This window comes from Balaenoptera musculus, chromosome 12 (genome assembly GCF_009873245.2).
Source record: "Balaenoptera musculus isolate JJ_BM4_2016_0621 chromosome 12, mBalMus1.pri.v3, whole genome shotgun sequence".
NCBI classification, from domain to species: domain Eukaryota; kingdom Metazoa; phylum Chordata; class Mammalia; order Artiodactyla; family Balaenopteridae; genus Balaenoptera; species Balaenoptera musculus.
In genome coordinates this window covers 25,578,335-25,600,689 of record NC_045796.1, presented here as the reverse complement: position 1 = coordinate 25,600,689, position 22,355 = coordinate 25,578,335, and the positions used below count along the sequence as shown (strand labels likewise).

Genomic DNA, 22,355 nt, shown 5'->3' with positions numbered 1-22,355 from the left:
CACTTAGTCTTTAAAAATAATTGCTAATTATAATTAAACAATTATAATGTAAAGACAAGACTATTTTAGACTATATTTGAATAATTCAGTAATTTAGGAAGTTATTTTCTAAACTGGATTTGTATTTGTTTGAATCTTTTTAATTTTCAAAAAATTCTTCAAGATGACTTGAATTTTAAAACATTTTCTCCTTTTGATTTTTACCTGCAAAGACTAATTAGTGTACCTCAAACATTTTTTACAGATACCAAGAATGCATTTATTCTTCAAGGTTCAAAACATGAATGGATTTGTTCTACAGAAGTTGAGGATGATAAATTCCTGTGGTTGTCAGTACTCCAAAACGCCATCGAAAGTAGTATGGAAAAGTGAGACTGGACTTAAAACACCAGGAGTTCCAATCTGCCCTGGCAAAGACAGACAGCATGTTACTTTCTGTTCCAGAAGATCCAGTAAGGAGCAGAATGATTATCTGTCATGGATGATGGGAGGATGAACTAGGATGGCCCATAAAGCTCTTCCTAGCTTTTAAACTTTATCATCTATGCCCAATTATGTGAAATGGACAGTAAGAAAAATGTGAGTATGATATTTTGAACCACTTCTTTTGGTAGTTATTTTTCATGAACAGTATTATTTAGAGTAATCTGACTGACAGAACCTAAGACTGAATAAGGATATTGGGTATTTAAAGTTTTGTTTTCTGATCTAATGAAAAATAAAGTCATAATGAAAAGTGTTTCTTAAATGATCAGTCTAGAGAAATGTCTTTATCTGTTGGTGATTTACCAGTTATCTTTAACATTTTCATGAAATGGTTATGGATTTAAAAAATATGTATAAGAAATATAACTGGTACTTTATTTAAAAACTTGTCACATATATCCTTAATACGAATGTACTCCTCCAGAGAGCATTAAAAATATACCACTATAAAGTACTAAAAATTTTTCTGTAATTTTTAAGTGGTCTTTTGTTGCAAAATTAAATTCTTAGACCTTCCAAATAAAAAGATTTAAAAATTTGTTACACTGTTAAATTAGAAGGCTGTTTGGCAGGGGGTGGGGGGAGGTACCTTTTAAAAAACAAAACTTGCCTGTAATGGAATTTTGCTGAGTAAAAAAATGAAGAAATTAAGACAACTGTTTTAAAACAGAGAAAAATAAGAATAGGTATTGAGTAGTTTTCTGGGCGCTTAAAGCCTTCATTTAATTATTTAATAAACTGAAGCTATAACCTGTTAGCCACTTTGAAACTTTAGCTGATACATGCAGTAGTAAAAATATTTTTACTTAGTTAATAATGGTAGATAAAGTTGTATTAATCTTGGAAGCTTTTGGTTGTCAGTCTCCTTTTTGCTTCAAATTCTCCTTTAAGGAAATGAAATTTACTAGTACAGTCTAGGATTGTGAACTAGGCTATTTTAAACATTTTCTTCTTTCAACAACAAAAATACAAATTCCTTCTAATTCTTAAAAATTTCAATTCTTGTTAAAAAATGTACAAAAGTTAAAATACTGTTTTTATTAGTGTAAAATCACACTTTTGATTCTTTTATGATATATCCATGCAGCTTAACATCTATGATGTCACAGAGAGAAGAAAACGTTAAAGGAATATCTGTTAGTCAGCAATAAATGCAAACTTACAAATGTGATCAAAATGAAAATATCATCTAATACAAAACAAATCCTGAGACGCTACATTATCCTGAATAGGACAAACTTCAGAAACCGTTTGTTAACAGGAAAAACCTCTCTATGGCCAAAGAATGAGTAACAAGATAGCTCAAGATAAACTAGAAATCTTAAGGAGTTTCCATTTATTCTGTGAATAATTAAGGTCCTCAGAAATTTTAAAACATATTACTTGAAAAAACGTGTAGAGACTGATGAGCATAAGCTTCTCATTGAGAGTTAAGTACATAAATCATGCAAAAAGTGGTGATGTTTTCAAGTGGACAGTACTTACGTTGTTTGTGGTGTCAACACTTTCCCTTTGCTTCTAGGGGACAATTTAAAAAGGCCTGTCTTCACAGTTAATTCGTAAGTTTACATGACTGCTGTGGAATTAAAATCTCACACACAAGCAAGTCTAAGTTACAGGTGAAACCGATCAAATTTTCACAAGGCAAACATAAAATCTGCCCCCCAAGTTGACGTGGAAAAGTCTGAAAGTACCATGTGACTCTTGAAGAATGTTAATTATGGCAGAGCTTATGGTTAACGAATGCCTTACACCATATAGTTCTTTCAAATCAAAAATTAAACAGGAAACGCATTTTAAAGATTTTTGGATTCTTTATGTTAAGTATTAAACCTAAAGACAAACTGACAGTTTATTTAATTTTGTCTCCTTCTGTAAATATTTCTGAGTCTGTGCTCGAGGTGTAAATGAGAAGCCCGTTCTGTAAATCCAAGCAGTGAGCGGTTCTGGTCACATAAGTATAATGGACCAATGTTATGGATGTACTCCTAACGCTATGGAGCAACAAGGGCGGGCTGTGCCAACAAACACAACACACCCTCCACGAAGTCATCCTGACCCTTTTATTGTTGCAATTAAAAAATAAAAGGTACTTAAATACAATGGTGAACACATAGGGCGAAACAGAATCATACAATTTAATGTTGAATTAAGCAGTGAGCTGAATGTCTGGGTCTCCAAATTGGCTTTGAACCCAAAACCGCTTAAAAATGGGTATGTTCACAGTTAACGGCAATTGGCTTATAGGTGAGAGAATGGTCGAAGTTGTTCCAGTTGAACTTCCAGGGAAATTCTCTCTTCAAGAACATCCTGAAAAAGATGCAAAGCCAAGTTACGTTTCAATATGTATAAAAATGAAGGCACATCTAACAACAGCTCTGCATCAGTAAAACAATTTAAATTTGTTAAGACGAGGAAGGACAACTGTTCATATTTTAAAAGGATACTTTACTTTAGAAATGTAGTTTCTTTATATGTATGTAATGTTAAAATATGATCTTAATTAAATATTTATTTCTTAAGTCAGGGTAATAAAATGTTTTTTGTTTCATTATCAGAAAAGCCAATATTTGCAAATGATAGCTATTGATGCATGAATTTTGCATAACGCCTACCCCCTGTAGTAACTGTAGATGAATCAGTTAACACAGATTCTTTCCCCTGGTGATTATATCTGGTCATAACAACTCCTGAACCTCCTTTTGAGTTTCAGTTTCACAATGAATAAATGTATTTTGTAATCAGAATTTCTAATTACTGTTGATTTTGAGCAGACTTTTCAGATAGCCCACAACTTCTAATTCATCCATTTTCCTTTTTTCTTTTTCTCTATCATACTGATAGTATAGTGTTTCAACCAGGATGACCTCTTCCTATTTGGCACCATACTTCCTATTTTCTGTCCTCAGAGATAATGAGAAAAGTGATTTTTAAAATAGCTCCTATATACATGTTGCTATGATTTTCCTTAGTTCTTCAGAAAAACATGCATTAACAAAACTTTCATCTTCGAGGTATGGTACTAGCAAGCTTGTCATGAGTTTTACATTCTTCCTTTACAATGGAGCAAATTCATAATCATAGAACAGCTACGAATATCTTCTTTGATCAGAGAGTTATACAAGAATATTATTCCTTTAACATACATTTATCAAATGCCTAACATGTGCGAGGTTTTGGGGACAGAGACAAGATAGTTACAAATCTATCTAGGACAGTCTCAGTTATCTCTGATGTCCTGGCCTGTTAACACATCTCTCTCTTTTCTCTCAAAAGTACCTTGGTTTGGGGACTTCCCTGGTGGTCCAGTGGTTAAGAAAGACTCCGTCTTGCAATGCAGGACACACCGGTTCGATCCCTGGCCGGGGAACTAAGATCCCACATGCTGCGGGGTAATAAAGCCCGTGTGCCGCAACTAGAGAGCCCACGCTCTCTGGAGCCTGTGCGCCACAACTACAGAGCCCATGTGCTCTGGAGCCCACACGCTACAACTAGAGAGAAGTCGGTGCACCACAACAAAGCGAAGCGCCCGCACGCTGCTACGAAAGATCCCGCGTGCCGCAACTAAGACCCGACGCAGTCAAAAAAAAAAAAAAAAAAATGTACCTTGGTTTGAACAATATATTATATGGTCACCCTAAACAGAAATGAGTATGGTTTACCCTCAACAAGTTCAGTTTAGTAGGACAGAGAGACAAATGTGCCATAGGTATGGACAATGTGATAAAGGCTAGATAAGGAATATGAACAGAATGTTATGGGACTCAACTAACTCTGTATTCAGTTTACATTTCCATGGACTCTTTCCTCATCTTTGTGGTTTACAACCTTGCTACTCAAAGTGGAGCCAACAGTCCAGCAGCATCTTCATCACCTGGAAGCTTATTAGAAATTGCAGAATTCTCAGGTCCCACTCCATACCTGATATGAATCAAAATTTTCATTTTAACAGGACCCCTAATTAAGTGTATACACATTAAGGTTTGAGAACCACTGGTTTATAAGACATGAATGCTTAATAATGTTGATGAGTCATAAATGATTCTGGCTGTTAGCTTTTATTTGTAGGGATTCAAAGATATCATGGTTAGTAGTAAGTAAGAAAAACAAACTCATTCCTCTCAAGTACAGATGACAGGAGTACACACTGGCCCTAAGCACCATCTCTATTTAAGGCTTGTCTTTTCTACTTTAGAGATGATCTAAATTGCCCCCATCCCTCTTCTTTAGACCTGTTTAAGTCATTTTAATAGAATCTGAGTTGTCTTTGATAAAAGGGTAAATTAACAATACTCAAATCATTTTAGAATTAGAGTGTTGAGAGTCACACATGTGATACTGGCGGTATCTGAGGTCACAACGTTTCTGCTCTTGGGTCTCATTATGAAAGTTAAGAAACATTTTAGGAATATGATGCCTTATATACACGTAGGATAAGGCAATCATACCAGAATTGACTACAGGAAATTCTTTTCAATATTAAAAGACTCAAAGGCATATAAAACACTTCAGATCTACACTTCCCTTGCTACATGTAAAGTTTCATACTAGCATAAGAATTGCTGGATCTCCTCCAAGTTCCAGTTCAACACTAAGAGGCTCTGAGTCCATGGAACTTCCCAAATAAAGATTCAGAAACTACATTACCTTTAATTGTTGCTGCAATTCACTATTCAATCTGGCCAAAACTGTGTTGGTTTCCTTATTGCGTCTAATTGACGCCTGAATAGCTTTCTTATCTTTTCCAACAGACCTGAGAAGATAAAAAAAATTACCTTCATTTTTTATCTTTAAATTCTCTCCATTCTTCCCTGATCTCTAAACCCAGAACGCAAAGGAAGCACCTTTGCCTTGTTAGTATAGCTCAACCTCACTTGCTCAGTTTTAATGCTCCACCAAAAGCATCTAAGCTTCAGAGGCTTAATTATTGTAGTTATTGTTTTAATGATTATTCTGTAGACTCACCTGAGTTTAAGTCAGTCTAGAGCAAGCATCAGCAAACTTTTTCTGTAAATGGTCAGACAGTAAGTATTTTAAACTTTGCGGGCCATACCATTTGTGCTGAATGTTCTTCTTTTTTTGTATCTTCTTTTTCTCTTCTCTTTTTTACAAAAATGTAAAAGCCCATTCTTAGCTCACGGGCCTTACAAAAACAGGCCATGGGCTGACTTTGGCCCATGAGCCCTAGTCTGCCAATTCCTGGTCTAGAACTACCATAGTTAAAACATCAGTGTTACTGTGCACTATAATTTTTTTTTAAAGGTTAAGATTTTTTAAAAAAATTTTATTATATTTTATTTCTGGCTGCATTGGGTCTTCGTTGCTGCGCCTGGGCTTTCTCTGCTTGTGGTGAGCGGGGGCTACAGTTCGTTGTGGTGCATGGGTTTCTCAGTGCAGTGGCTTCCCCTATTGTGGAGCATGGGCTCTAGGTACGCAGGCTTCAGTAGTTGTGGCTCGCAGGCTCTAGAGCGAAGGCTCAGTAGTTGTGGTGCACGGGGTTAGTTGCTCTGCGGCATGTGGGATCTTCCCAGACCAGGGATCGAACCCGTGTCCCCTGCATTGGCAGGCGCATTCTTAACCACTGTGCCAGCACAGAAGTCCCTGTGCACTATAATTTTTAAAGTCTGCTCCAGGATTTGCAATAGAGTGTAAAAATGGAATTGGAACTGAACTTAATAATACAAGGGAAAAAAGTGGGAAGAATATTCTACCCACTGATAAATGACAAAACTCTCAAAGAGGAGCAGTGAAAAGCCTATGCTCACCTACAGGACTAGTCTGACCATAATTCCTTTCAGTTTGATATTTTTAATTGCTGTGCTTTTTGTTTCTGGTAGTTACATGTGTTTAGGAATGGCTTTGATTACCTAGGAATAGAAGGTTGTGATGCAAGAACAGCAGCTAGGACACCTGTCTTTTGTGTATGTTCATCAACTTCTGGCCTTAATTCATCTTCTGATTTTAATCTCCTTCGAACAGGTTTAGGTGGTGGAGCAAGAGGTGTTGTGCCTTTGCTCTAGGAGACAAGAATTCCATTCATAATGAGCATTTCTTTCTTTTTTTTTTTTTTTTTACAACTCACACACACACACACACTGTATTTTATTTTTACAAGAGGTAAATAAACTGACACCAAGCATTGTAAATGGATGACCACAACAAAAGCAAAAATGACTGCAATTACCAAACACGAAACACACTCATACTATGTCATAATATTGACATTCAGTCCAGTAATCCTCCACTGTAACAGCTCCTTTACTTTATAATGAGCATTTCTTGAAGACATTCACGGTTAGTTAGCACTTTGCCAACATCATATGGTTTTGTTAAGCCATTCATTCTCCAAAAATTAAGAGTCACCTGTCTTACTTTGAAACAATTTATATTATTTGTGGCAACAACTGACTTAAATTGCAATGGGAAAGAACGTTCCTAGTGACACTACAATTGTAAATGTACCTACTAGACAAATTTTTTTATAGGGTGACATAATAAGCTCCTTGAGGTCCGAATTCTGTGACTCAAGCTATCATATTCAGTTTTAACATAAATATGATACACACTTGATATACACCTGTTCAATAACTATAAAAGGGAGTCTCCAGAAATATGCATCCATTATCACCATAGGCTTTCCTACTCAAAAATCCTAAGATATATTATCTTAATGAATAAAACAATTTATAAAGAAGTGGAAAACTAGGCAATTCTTTAAAAACCCATCACTAAGATGCACAATAATTATAATTTTTGAAAATGAGTGGACATTTTATTGGTAACTGTGAATGTGTCCGCAGCAGAATCAAATATGGTATTCTGGTATTTACCATAACCTGATTTGACCTGTTAATAAATAAAAACAAGAGTCAAATGCCATCTCTTTGGTTAAGTGCTATTTTTAATTTATTGCCATTACTGACAAAAATAAAATTCACTATTAAAAAAATCACAGAACTACTAATGTCGTAAAAATTAAAGTGCCCAGAAAGTAGAATTTAAGCACTTTCAGAAACACTCACTGTTTTCATGACTACTGGGAATGTCTTAATGATGACAAAAAAAAGTTACCAAAATTTTTTTCTCAAGGGGAAGTGTCCTGATATCTGTAATTTACTTTGAAATGCAAGCAACAGATAAGAAGGATTGATATAGTTAGAGAGAAGGATGGAGATATAAAGCAAGTATATTAACACAAGGAAAAACATATATATTTTTCTATTTCTTTAATTTTGTATTTATATGAAATGACGAACATTCACTAAACATATTGTGACAGTCATTTCATGATGTATGTAAGTCACATCATTATGCTGTACTCCTTAAACTTATACAGTGTTGTGTGTCAATTACATCTCAATAAAACTGGAAGAAAAATAAAGTATAGTAAATACTAATGGTATAATCAAGGTGTGCGTTTACTGATGTACAATGTAAAATTCTCTCAACCTTTCTGTATGTTTAAAATTTTTCATAATAAATTTTTGGGAAAAAAATCATTCTTAAGACAGTTAAAGAAAAAGAGCACCAAGTATAAAATTAACCTTAAAGGGCTGATAATTTTTCCCTATTATACTCATAACTGCAATAAGAGAAACTGAATATGACAAATAAGGAAGTTCTACTTTATATGTTTGAAAGAATGTAATAACCACATAAGATGTGAGAACCTGTGGCATGCATTAATGCAAACGATAGGCTATCGTCTCCATCTCTAGGTGGGCTGTGTTCTGAGATGAACTAAGCATATTACAGTTAAAGGCAGTGGAATGAGCTAGATCATCTCGAACTTTATTTCTAAGATTTTCAAATTATCTCATATAACTTTTCATATGTATAAAATGATCAATATTTAAAAAGACTTCTGTATACCACATTGGCGGGAGCGCTAGCAGCTGTCTTTTCTTCAATTTTACTATCTGTTTTGGCAACTCGAAGAGAACTTGCAGGATCAGAAGCTTTTTCAACCTAAAGATGAATATATGATTATCACAAATTATAAGTAATATACATATATGAATAAAGATACATGTAACAAATCAGAGAGTTAAATGTTTGTAAAATAGCCATTCTAACAATAAGAACCCCGAGATGAAGATGAGAGGGAATCTGAGAATACCTTATGAAATGACCATTCTCTACTACTAAAGGGCAGGGAGGGAGGCAGTAAACCTCTGGGGGGGGCGGCTGGGATGCAGCACCGTCTGGGCAGCTCTTCGGTTGGGGGAGGGGAAGCATCCATTCCAGGCGAGCGAGTACCAGTACCCTGCACACACCTGCGCTCCCCTCAGGCCCACCCTGCCTTCCTGGAGGTGCAGCCCATTTCCCTAGTAGCCCCAGGCCAGGCAGAAAGTTGCAGGGTTGAAGAAGTGGCTAGTAGAAAACTTTCCATGGATCAGACCTATACGAACACTTTGTCTAAATTATGCCAGTCAAACAAGCAGATTTTTGGATGTGTTAGAGAAGATCAGTATAAATTGAAACAATCAGAATGGACTTCAGAATTTCCCTGTTCCCTCCAACTCCACATTTACACTTAGCAAAGACAGGGATCCCTAGAGAAGTTCTTGCTGCTACAACTAAACAGAGTCTCCCAGAACACTGTCTGCAAAGATTAAATTTTGACATCCTGTAGTCTGTTAAGTCTGTCTAACTAACGTGACTTCCTCTCATACAATCTTCACCAAATCACACAGTCAAATGCTTAGCAGTAAGATGCAACCCCCCATAAAGTGACTTAGTCTCATACAAACTGAGTGTAGCTATGGTAACCATAGCCTCTTATTATACAGAAATGTTCACCAAATCACACGAGATGTTTAGCATTAAGGTGCAACTCCCAGAACAGTGTTTTAGCCAAGACCAGATGGTTGTGTTTGTGTCTTTTCATGTGACAGCTACCCCTCACCCAGATTTTGATTCTTATTAATAAGCATTTTATGCAACCAGCAGGTGTCTGAGGCCAATAAGAAATTGAGAAGCACTGACCTAGGGAATATAAATCCTCTAAAAGCAGCAGCAGCAGATAATTTACTCGCTGATGTCCCTTCTATTATTTGCTCTTTTAGGGGTTCCTCTGTTTAAGGACTGGCTTCTGAGCATGATATGAGAAGATTCCCAGCAGAAAATTAGATAAGCCCTTGAACACTGACCGGCAAGACCTCTGGATGTTTCTCGGCTTCATCATCTTGTTCTTCATTTACATTTGATGCAGCAAATACTTCAAATTGGCTGAAATCTGCAAAATTTGGTTGTTCTGGTATCTGCTGAGGTGAGGTACTAGTGTGAGTTATTAGGCCATCGGCATCCACTGGGCGATGCACAATGGGACCAGGAGCCTACATGAGGGTTTAGGATAGAGGAACAAACATTTTATTGGTGTTATCAGTGTCAGAGAGTAGCCTTCTTTTTCTCTGAAAATTTATTATAAGGATGCTCTTTTTACTAGCTGAAAATTCAGGGAGGTGAGCTACAGTTAACATTTAGCTCTAAAAAACCTTAAGTGAAATGCTAAGACACTAAAAAAATTAAGATGACAAACTTCCAATAAAAAAGATACTTTTACAAAATTCGTATTGCAAAGAAAGGGCATCAAAGGAGAGGGGAAGTTCTGGCCCTAATCTCTGATTCTCCCCATGCATCTGTTTTTTTCTTAATTGGGTTACTGCATAATTGTTCATTCTTTAAAAAAGCTATTTTTTAAAATGTTTCATATGTTTCTAAAAAGATTGTTATTTTTAAAGTGTGAAAACCCGTGCTCTAGCTACTCTCTGACACTCCAGTGCACGTTTCTTCAATTTGTCCTCCACTCCTTTGCCAGATCAAGTCTTCTAAAGTCTTCAATCGAAAAATAAATTTATTGAGTATCTACTTTTGGCCAAGCACTATGGATATAATAGTGAATAAACAAGTATGGTCCATCCCCTAATAAAGCTGACAGTCTAGTGCAGGACAAGAGATAAATAAACAAGGGTTTAAAATACCGTGTGAGGAGTTTTATGACAAAGGAAGTACAGGATGCTACAGGAATAAATCTGAAGTCTCCTTAAAAAGTCCCTTTAAAAATTCTCTATATCCTATAAGAAAAATTCCACCTTCTTAGTATGATATAGGAGATGCTCTGCCCCTTTTCCACCTATTTAATTTCCTTTCCCATGACTCTAGTTGTACTGAATTCAATGGTTTTTCCTTGAAGAATATGCCAGGCTTACCTTACACCTCTATGCCATTCCTTCTGGTTGTAATGCCCTCTCCCCAAGAAATACCATTTTATCTTTCAAGTCTCTGCTTAAGTCTAACTTACTTCATTTTACTTGGACATTTTCAGTGTGATCCCTGACTTTACCAGCTAGGAAACCTGTGACAAAGCATTTTATAAATATGTCTACTGCAGCACTTTTATTATAATTGTTGTTTACAGTTCTGTCTTTTGCACTAGACTGGTTCTTGAGTCAAGAGACCAACTCACTGGGTTTCACAGCTTAACCCAGTAAAAGCATTTTTGTTGGCACTTTAGATAAAATAAATACTGGAATATTCAAATTTCAATGTCTTCGATGATTAGGAAACCATCTTTTTAACTGCAAATAAGCATCTTCATTATAAGAATCTAACTCAGAAAAATCAACCAAACTCATTCATGTAAAAGGTAGCCAGTCAGTCACTTAAAACTAAGCTATAGTCCAGAATCTATCTTGGAACATAACAGTTTTATGCAGATGCAAACAACTTCGACCTGGCAGGGGGTGGTGCAGAAGTCGTCTAACACTTCCTTCACTGACGCAGTAACACATCCAGGGAGATGCAGGGAGGTCACTCTGAGTCACTGCTAGATCCAGGACATAACATGGACACCTCATATCTCCCAATCCATTGCTCTTTCCTCTAAACCCTCCTTTGTCAAGACATTATCATTTGGTTCACTTCTGAGCTTCTTTCAAAAAATAACTCAAATCATTATTGGAATCCTTATCTTCTAAAATAAGACCTAGCTTCCCTGAATTATTACTATTTTTTTTATAAATGTATTTATTTATTTTTGGCTGCGTTGGGTTTTTGTTGCTGCTTTCGGGCTTTCTCTAGTTGCGGCGAGTGGGGGCTACTCTTTGTTGAGGTGTGCAGGCTTCTCACTGCGGTGGCTTCTCGTGTTGCGGAGCACGGGCTCTAGGCACGCAGGCTTCAGTAGTCGTGGCTCCCGGGCTCTAGAGCGCAGGCTCAGTAGTTGTGGCGCACGGGCTTAGTTGCTCCGCGGCATGTGGGATCTTCCCGGACCGGGGCTCGAACCTGTGTCCCCTGCATTGGCAGGCGGATTCTTAACCACTGCGTCACCAGGGAAGTCCCCTTCCCTGAATTATTAATAAATGCACATTAAGAATGACAATTATGTAATTCCTGATCTTCAGAATAATTCTAGAATAGAATCAAAGACCTAACAGACAAATTGACTAAGGGGACTATAATAACTGATGCTTAGTAGTGAATACCTAGGAGAATTACCTGTGAGGGCTGTGGTCTTGGAGGCACTGCAGGAGGTTGGGCAACAACTCCAGCCTGTTGCTGTCCTGTGTGAACACACAAGTCTTCTTTTTGTAAATATATAATTACTTTGCTAATAGAACAGACAGGCTGAATGAATGTGATCAAATGATAAAAGATTTCCAATACCAACATATGGTATTGGAAGCCGTATATATCTTGTAAAACTGTCTAGATGTGGTCAAACCTCACGGCCTCTTCTCAGACCTCATTTCTCTTGCTCTGCTGCATGAGGCACTTGTCTTGCTCCTCCCTGTTTCCATAACACTATACATTCTTGGTTTTCTTCCCATATTTCTGATTGTTCTTTAGCTATCAAATATGAAGACTTGCAAATTTTCTCTCATTTAACACTTCAGTCTATTAATTCTATGTAAATGATTCTCAAATAATACATCAATCTTCCCTAACCCACAAGTCCAATGGCCTGTTGATTCTCTTTTTTCTCATCATTCCAAACGCATAATATCAAAAAGAGATCATCACCCTCCATCCTAACTTTTCTATTTCCACCAGCGTGATAACAATACGACCAGTCATATAAAAATTGAAACCTTTGAGTAAGCTATGACTCTTCCTTCTCTTTTGTCATGTAATTTAAGACCTATTAGCTTTCCCTCCTTGATACCTCCACATCGTTCCTTTAAAATCTCTTGTGGCATCTCTCAGGTTCCCATCGTTATCATTTGAACTCAATTTAGGTAGTCATTAATAAAAAAAAAATTCCCTCTCATTTGATACTTTTTCAATTCAAAATTTTTCTTCATATAAATATCAAAAAATAAGAGAAAATAAAATATTGTGTATTTTTAGCTTAATATATTTAATGTATTTAATTTAATATATATTATGGTTCTCTAACCCCTACCTGTGGTGACTGAAAAGGTCCGATTCATATCTAAAGATGACGATCTAGAATGAGAGGGCTGAGGCCTTGGAGGGGGAGGTGGTGGTGCAGTGTTATCAGGCGACATTCCTGAATGAGACCTGCAAAATTCGCCCCGTTACAATTGGTCATGCTACTGACATTGGAGCTTTTCTTTTTTCTTCTTAAGCATTCAAACTCAGCTAAGCAGCAAAGGGTCTTATTGGTGTGACATTTTCTCCAGAGGACAGACAAGTATTACAATGAATAAACAGTACTGTTTATGATGTGCATTCAACAAGTAGTTATTTAATATAGCAAATAATCTTCTTTATAAAGTATAATTATACATTCAACAAAATTTCAAAAAATTTAAAAACAAAGTTAGTTATTAACATGAATTCAAGGTAGACTTCTAACCTAGTGTAATGTTTTTCCATTCATTTAAAGATAATATTAGTCTGAAAAGCTATTTTCAAAAAAGAGAAACTCTACTTTCAGATACGGTTAGCTTTCAACTTATCTAAAGTTTGGTAAGCTGAGGCAGAATGTGGCTCAACTACGTGAGATGCCCATTCCTGTGTTACCACAGGCCCTCTCATTTCAGAGGTGATTATTTATCCTCACGCTCAACCCTCTCTCGAGATTCACTTACTGGCCACCAAAGTCTTCTATGTATTCTGAAGAGAGTCTCATGGACTTTAGCAATCTGATCCTCACTAATAGGAATAAAAAGTAGACTAAAATCCAAACTGGCTGAGAACTCTAAGATATATGAAAAAGCAGCCTTTTGATTGTGTGAGCTCTTCAGAGATTCTATATCACCACTCTCTCCATGTATCCTCCAGGAGTGTGGCAAAAGGCTCTTACAATGCGTGAAAAGCGGGGGAGAAAGATGCTTCTGTCCTGTGCACAGTTCTGAGTGGACGGTGAAGCCCCTGTAGACAGAGCCCTTGCTACCCTCACCCTACCTCACACCTTTTTTTGTTTGTGCCTGAGAAGTTATATATAATGCAGGTCTTCAGGGTGGGTAGGTAGCCCAACACTGGGCTGTGCTTCCAGATGACATTTTAAAACACCAAATTCTTTTGGTACTTGCCCATAAGGCTATCAAAGGAAATCTGCACATTTCTTACTTAAATAGACTCTCACTGATGAGCTACAAAAAGGCCTGTATTCAACCACTACTGCCAAGAAATTATCAGCTCATTTTAAACCTTCCACAGAATACCATGAAGACATAACGGTTCCTTTTGTTTTCCTATTAAAGTTGGAAAGAATCAAAATCATTTCTCTTTTACATAAATCAGTAGGTAACCTAACAGCCTTTAGAGAAGTGAAGAACTGAAGAAGAGAGAAAAATAACTTATACTTGGTTTTAAATAATTTAAAATATTAAAACGTAACAAGATATTTTAATTATGCTTTTTATTGACAGAAAACACTAACCTTTGACGAGTTACATTGTTCCCAATCTGTTCTGGATCCGAAGTAAAAGAGTCTGAACTACTGTAACCATCTGCTGATAAATGGGATATATCCTATTTAATAATAATCATTTCTTCACTTTTTACTCTATATGCCGTAAACAAATATAACTGAATTATTGTTTCAAATGAGAAATATTCAAAGATTGGCTAACACGTTAACATTTCATCATAGTATTACTAACTGTAAAAATTAGATATAAATCAAATAAATCATGGACTATTTACACAACAAAATACTATGCACAGAGAATAAGTTACAATCTAAAAAAGTTATTATTTAATAACAGAAATATTCAAAATAAGTTACATGGAAGAAGGATAGAAAACAGTACATATATTACAATTTCATTTCATATAAGAATATAACATGCACAGAATTTGAGGATTAAGGTTGACAAGGAATGCTGATCACGGTCACTCATAGAATAGTGAGATTACAAGTAATTTTTATTTTCTTATTTTTATTTATTACATTTCTACAAGTGTGAATAATTTTTGTAATGAAAAAATTCATTTTTAAAGAATAAATTAGAAATATCTTAAGTAAAAAAGCTAACTTAAAGACTGTTAATGTAAAATTTTTAAAAATTTGACAAGGGAATAAAATGTGCTTAGACAATAATAAAATTTATGAAATTAACCAGAGGGCACCAATTTTTCACCTGAGGTAATATCATTTTCAATTTCCTTAAAGTCTTATGAAGGAGAAGAGAATCCCAGAAGCAGACTAAGAGTTGTGAAGCAGTAAAGAAGTTTTAAAATAGAAACTCTAGGGATAATTTGAAGAAATACTACTCATACCTTTCAAGAGTGATAAATTGAAGGGACTGTTTATTTGGTTTAGTTTCATTTTAAAATGTATCCCTTTCCTTTTTCTTGTCAAATCACTGAGAAGTTTACTTAATTGGTACAAGAAGGATGCTAAAATTAACGAATTTCCATTTGGATGTTCTAATAGGCATCTCAAACTTATCATGTCTAAACCTGAACTCCTACTCTCCCCCTGCCACAAACCTTCTCCTACCACAGACTCTGTCAATTCCCAGTTGCTAAGATCCCTTGAACCACCCATGACCCGCCCCCCACCCCGACCCCTTCACATTCAAGCAAATCCTGTGGTCTTTTTCTACCAAAATCTAACCAGAATCTGACCACTTCTCAGCACTTCTACTGCTACCACCCTAGGCCAAGCCATCATCTTCTCTTGCCTGTATTGTTATAACTGTTTCCTAAAATGGTCTTTCCCTGTTTGAACTCGTGCCTTCTTCTGGCTTAGTACCAATACAGCAGCCAGAATGATCCTGCTAAAAAAGGAAGGTCAGATTATGTCACTTCTCCATTCAAAAACCTTCTAAATGGCTTTTCATCTTACTCAGTAAAAGTCAGTCTTACACTGCTCCCCAGTTACTATTCTCCCACTTGCTACCTCTACCTGCCAAATTTACTAACTCGTTCTATTTCGGGCGTTTGCTTGCTGTTCCCAGTAAATAAGGCATCTTCCCTAAACCAGGGCTTCATATTGGCTGTTCCTTGTGCTTTAAACATCCTTCCTTCAGCTATTCACACAGCCCAATTCCTTGTCTCCTTCAAGTTTTAACTCAAATGTCATCTTTTGTAAGGCCTTCTTTGATCACCTTATTTAAAATGTCACTCCCTCTCCCCTTTCACAACTTAATTTTTATCTAGGGTGTTAATTATCTCCTAAGATATGAGTCCTTTTTTTCTGTTACCTCCCCCACAGAATGTAAACTCCAAAAGGGCAAAGATTTTTTTGTTTTGTTTTGTTTACTGCTGAATCCCCAGTGTCTAGAACAGAGCCTGGCACATAGTATTCCATTAACATTGGCTGAATGAATGAATATATACACAATTTCTTGTGAGAGAGAAAGAAAGGAGCTAGTGGGAAAGAGCCAACGTACAAAATCTGGCTAGTTGAGAGGGATGGCAAACAGGAGGCCTGCCTTAAAAGAAGGTTCGGTGGCAATGGGCAACCATTTATTCATACAGAGGGTAGGGTGTTTGAAAGGACTGACTATTCTCTGCATTATCCAGTGAAGATAATATTAAATGGTTATATATTTGAATTATTCAGACTCTAAGTCCAGACTTAATAAACCTCAAATGGAAGATGTAATTCTATCTTTCACTTACCTACAGTATTTCCAGAAGCAAATTTCACTGATGAATTTATCTTATTTTCTTCTGAAAGGTCAGATGTTTTCACAAGTAATGGGCTAGTGGGATTAGTATGATCTAGGAGAGAATTAATAGGTAAAAATACAAGATACAGGTATCTGAATTAATAAATTCATAAACCTCAGGGTACAAGACTTTGTTTCAATACTCCGAAGAAGTAGCAAGTAAATCCATGAAATGTAAGACAAAATAATACTTAATAGGACAAACATAAACCTGTTTACACAGAATTTTGTTTTCTGCCACAACAGAAGATACTTTATAATGAAAAAGTCAATCTGCATGTTCATACTTTGTTAATTTTATCCCTGTAGGGCAATTAGTTAAATAAAACACCACACAAATGACTGTAAAATAAGTAATTTATGTTGTTGACTTACATAGAAAATAAATCTATCTGTGAGAGACCCTAACTAAAACATTTAATCTAAAATGAGGAGAAACTTCAAGAGTTAAAGCAAAATATACTATTTCAAAGACAAAATTCACTTTAACATATACCTCTTCGGTTAAAATTTAACATACTTTAAATGTACAATTCACAAGAATGATCATAAAAACCCACAGGGTATTAGAAAAGTCACGTTTTCCAAACGTCCTTATTTAAAAATTTTATAAATTAAATTCAGTAATTTGCTTTTAAAACTGTAATATAAATTTAAAAAAAAATACAAGCACACACACACAATACATATATAATTGCAGAAAGTATTATGTTAAAAAATAAGCAATTAACAAAAGAAACCTGAACTCAGAATGATTACCTGTGTATTTTGGTTTGATGCTAATCTAAAATATAACCCACTAAACTAAGATACAACCCAGCAACAGCTTCCTTACCACTGCCAGTTCTTTTAAGTTCCATTTCCTGCATGTGGATTTTGCTTGGGGTCATACGAATGGGAACTGGATGAACAATAGCAGTATCCTACAGACAAATGGGAGGAAATACAGAATTTGTATGAAAAATGCCAAGCAGGTACCCTGAAATAACCAAAATTAAAAACACTTCAAAAACTGGTGGACAGAGTTTCTCATGCACACTAAGGCAAGCGTGAAAATTAATTTTTTAAATAAAAGTTCCAGAATTACATTAAAAAAATCAAGTTTTCTATATATGCCTAATAATCTGATTTGTTTTACAAAAAGTACATTTTAACTTTGAGTGATTAAAGATTTGAGAAAAAAACTGATCTTATAAAAATACAATTCAAGACAATATTCAAAGGCAAAGTGTGAAATGATCTGATGAAATTATACAAATCTGAACCTTTGAGGTTAAAAGGAACTATTTCGTGAGAACCCAAAGACTAAGCAACAGATTGAATTCATTTTCACTAAACTGCTCAAAAAATCTGACACTTTTCTTTTTCATATATAAAACAAAGTTAATGAGATGCCTGTCATATTGTAACAGTAGGCATGATACATACTTTCTATAGATTAGTTCTACAGAACTGCTTAAAATTCATGCATAAAACTTCCACAAAGGAACCCATTTTTTTAAGAGTTAGGATAAGTAACACTCCCACTCTAACATTAATACTTTCCTTAAACTTTTTCATGACTATACTACCATCTGATAATTCTCAACTTAAGTCATGAGTGGCAAGTCTAGTTAGAGGGGTAAAGGAACTGACAGAATAAACTTCTGAAAAGAGTATAAGGCAATCTATGGCAGCCTCTCCAAAAGGGAAGGAAGAGAGAAAGGTGCATCTGGGTAGCCAGACAGGCCTGGCCCTGGGAGCTGAGACAGCCAGGGGAGGAACTAGAACGGGATCAAGCATTTGGCTTAACAGCAACAGACCAGCTGAAAAACATGCCTACAGGAGTTCAGCCCCTTCTACTAGGAGTCAGCTCATATTCTGTATGTGCTGCTGCTAAAGACTGAACTTGAGATCCTTAAATTTCAAATATCTAGTAATGAGTTTAAGTTTATAATTTAGTATGAAGGATAATGACCTTTCAATTTAAGTTGGACACTGTTTTGGTGACAGTATTAACACCACACCTCTGCAAGTTCTAGCATACCATCTCCTGTTTGACAGGTCTCCTTGGCTTATTCACATAATCTCTAAATTCAACCCATTTATAACAAATGAATTCTTCACTGCAATTATACAGATAAATCCATTTACAGTAATTTCCTGTCCCTATACCAGTGAGATTCTGGACAGGGTTATGTACTATTTAATAAACCTGAACTAACATTTTCCCTACAACTCTAAAGTTACAGTTATAAAAGATGAACATAATAGATGGATAAAAGTTTAGATTTCTCACATAAGAATGAGTCATACTCAGGAAATTATTAACAATACACACCCAAGATGCTGTTTGTTATGCTTATGGTTATGAAAAACATGGCTTTAAGAATAACTACTATTTTCTTAACTTACAATTTTAATAGCAGAAATAACTGCTGAGAATCAGAATTTAACATTCTAAGGCAAGATTAAAGGAGAAAGCATGATAGATTCAGGCTTATTCCAAACCCAAAGCAAACTAAGAAAAAACAAGCAAGGAAAACGTATTAGATGCTTTAACTCATTAAAGGAGAAAGCATGATAGATTCATGCTTATTCCAAACCCAAAGCACACTAAGAAAAAACAAGCAAGGAAAACTTATTAGATGCTTTAACTCATAATATTGATCTAATATATATTCTGTGTGTATGTACATAAAGTCATATTTATAAAATTTGTAACAGAAATATTAAGTAGCCTTTTCATATACTTCCAGTACAATAAAGGGAAGTCACAATAATGACCCCCAAAAAGAAAATCATGAATGTTCTGTTCATTCTCTAAATAATTTGCATATGTTTCTGTACCAGCGAATCAATTTCCTATTGCATACTTCAGTCATATAACTAATTGTTGCTATGAGCCTGCAACAGCTTTAATCCAGTGGATCCTGCTACTAGTAGGACAAGGCAATTCCTGGAAGAGCTTTAACACAGATGACCAGGCCCAGCCTCAGAACTAGTGGATCAGAAGCTTGGTTTGTGACTGCGATGTGCAGCAGAATAAAGAGCTTTGACTTTAAGCATTTCAACACCCAAATGAAGAACCATAAATGCCTATAAGTCTCTGAGTCCTGAGCCACAAGATGCCAAAGTAACACTTTCTCTGCTCTAAAATAGCATCCCCATATTTAAAAATAGAGAAAAAAGTAAAGAGACTTGACTGGCAGGCTCTGCTCACTTTCTTCTAACTATTCAAATCACCCAAAGCCTTTAGGAAACCCATTCCTAAACACCCATGGCACATCTGTATCATAGATTTAGGTACTTGATTTTATACATCTTAGTACTTTATTGAATATTCTATTGTGCTCAAATATCTACATTTTCTACTTGGCTTAAATCTTATTATCCTATCTGTCTGAAACCAGCCCTGCCTACTTTCTATTCCTGTGTCACTTAGTTCAGGTGCTCATCACCTCACTCTCTCTTGAGCCCATCAGTCCTTCACATTGTTGCCTGAATGATCTTCCCCAGCTACCTCTTTGGCGCTCCCATCTTATCATGGTACTTCTTGTTAGCTCCCAGTGTCTATGAGATTAAGTTCAGAGCCTTGGTCTAGGATACAAAGATCTTCCCAGTCACGTTTCAACCACATTCTTCAGCCCATCATTCCCCCATACACGTCTACCCTATTCTCTCACTGCACTGAATCGCTCCTGCTCACGATATTCTGTTTGGAACGCCCTTGTCCACTTATGCCAATTCAGAGTTTCATCCAAAACTCATCATACAAACATACCCTCTTTTGTGAAAACTTTCCCAAACACACTGGGCTGAGTTAGCCCACAGTTCTCTGCCCACAGTTTTGTTCACGGCTACACATGATAATTATCACAGTCAGCTATATTACAACCATCAGTTTATAATGATTAAGCTGTGGTCTACTTAAGACTGGACTTGTTTTTTGACATCTTGGTATTCCTGGAGAATAACACAGGCACCTGGAAGGGGGCTCCACCAAACCAACTGAGTTGGCTGGGCATAATCAGTGATCAAATGAACTCCCTTTTCATACCCTGAGTGACTCAAACATTCTACAGCACTCAAAATCAGAGATAACTCATGGCAGAGACAAGTGCGCTGCACTTCTCGTCAGTCTAGAATTTCCTGGTGGAAACAGATTCTACCAGAATAAGCAGTTCAACAAAAGTAATCAAGTTTCTGGAAATGAGATATCAGAAACTCAGTTTCATAACAATTCTGGGAGCCTAATAATTAACCATCTCAGTTTGCATGTGAGGTCACTGCACTGGGTGATGGCTGTCTCTAAGTGCTACAGAGCAGTTTGGAGTCCTTCACAGACAAACTCTATTGAGCAATATCTACTTGTCAAAATTTGGCTTTTAAAAATTATTCCATTAAGTATTTCTGACACTGTAAGGTATGTTAAATTCATATCAGAACTGTAGTGTTCTTTTTCTCCTACGTGAGTCTCTTCTAAACTGAATGGACCTTATTTACTTACTTAAAATCCTTATTTATATAAACCTTGCAAAGGATCATTTGGGAATGTGGCCACAGGCTGTGTTCTGTAGACTGGTAATATGTCAGGTAAGAATTAAATGAAGGTTAAGAAACTCAGACTCTCACTGAAAGCAGGGCATTGTACTAATTGAAAGTTTATAGTGAGATTATAGTTTGCCAGCGTAAAAGAAAAAAGATGTTTCTAGGTACCAGATTATAAATATTTAAGACTGCCAACTTTATCAAATTTAGAGGCCTAAATTCAAGTTTAAAATGTCAATTAACCATTTAAAATTTTCTTTCCTAGAGCCTCCTGCCATACTAGAAATAACAAAAGAAAGTATTGTGCCATATCATTTAAAACACTAGAGCTGGAATTCACAAATTTGGATATTATTTCCAAGAAGTTACAAGAATATCACTGTTATTAACTCAACTATTTCCCTGCATTTCCTGCCAGTCATGAGTCAATTTATTTTGCCTCCGAGTTCTAGATTTTTATATTTAATGTTCTTTTCTGGCCTGACAAAGATCATAATACTATGAATTATTACTGTGGGTTATAAGGGTTAGAGAATAAAAGAGTCTCTACTGCTACATCCTTCCCTGTAAAATACTTTTATTAAGTGCTTTAAATAAAATTAACTTAACTCTGTAAGTAGGAGATAGGAATAATATGGAGAAATGAAACACAGAGCTAAAGTAAAACTTTCTTTTAGCTTATAGCACCTGTCACTTCCCAAGAAACTTTAATTACTGCTGCTAATAAGCAGTAAAAATTGTTAAGTGTTGCCTTTTTATTTCTTTCCCATTTTTCAGAGACTAAAAGCAAAGATTAATGTCCTCAAAGTAGTAAGAAAACAGAAGGCCAAAGGCTCAGACAATCTACATATTAATTGGTCCCTGAATAATGAATAGATTATAAAATAGACGCTTAAAACACTTCCATACATTATGTTTGAATTCAATATAACAGCATTCTCTGTATTTCAAATAGATATAAATTCTTTAAAATTATAAAACACACCAAAGAGCCATTAATTTAAAACGTTGAAGATGTACTATTATCTTTAAATGCCACTTCTCCCAAATCCATAATAAATAACAAGACTATTTTAACATTTAATTAATAAATGCTGGCTATCTTTGGTCAGAAACATCTAAAAAGAATGCCTTGTGTCACTTTCTCCAATTCTTTTCACTGAACTCATTTTTTAAAATCCTACCTTTACACTCTTCTTCCCTTCCTACTTACTTCCTCTTTTCTCTTTGAAAGGTACTTATTAGCAT

General features: G+C 35.7%; 2 protein-coding genes across 10 annotated transcripts in view; one reads left to right on the top strand and one right to left on the bottom strand.

Moving 5' to 3' along the window:
• Nucleotides 1-666, top strand: part of ECT2L (epithelial cell transforming 2 like) — a 76,284-nt gene extending 75,618 nt beyond the window's left edge. The window contains 1 exon segment of the mRNA XM_036870938.1: nt 245-666. Coding sequence (XP_036726833.1) covers nt 245-372 — 128 coding nt within the window. The 3' untranslated portion in view covers nt 373-666.
• An 835-nt stretch (nt 667-1,501) lies between these two features.
• Nucleotides 1,502-22,355, bottom strand: part of REPS1 (RALBP1 associated Eps domain containing 1) — an 82,780-nt gene continuing 61,926 nt past the window's right edge. For 3 of the 9 annotated variants that reach the window (XM_036871276.1, XM_036871271.1, XM_036871278.1), the window contains 10 exons: nt 17,413-17,500; nt 16,528-16,629; nt 14,336-14,408; nt 12,890-13,008; nt 11,983-12,065; nt 9,639-9,824; nt 8,359-8,454; nt 6,354-6,502; nt 5,134-5,239; nt 1,502-2,796 (listed from right to left, as the gene is read on the bottom strand). In XM_036871276.1, the coding sequence (XP_036727171.1) occupies nt 2,728-2,796; nt 5,134-5,239; nt 6,354-6,502; nt 8,359-8,454; nt 9,639-9,824; nt 11,983-12,065; nt 12,890-13,008; nt 14,336-14,408; nt 16,528-16,629; nt 17,413-17,500 (1,071 nt within the window). In that variant the 3' untranslated portion in view covers nt 1,502-2,727. The remainder of the gene's footprint in view (nt 2,797-5,133; nt 5,240-6,353; nt 6,503-8,358; nt 8,455-9,638; nt 9,825-11,982; nt 12,066-12,889; nt 13,009-14,335; nt 14,409-16,527; nt 16,630-17,412; nt 17,501-22,355) is intronic. The other 6 variants (XM_036871274.1, XM_036871280.1, XM_036871272.1 and 3 more) reach the window with 5 other exon arrangements.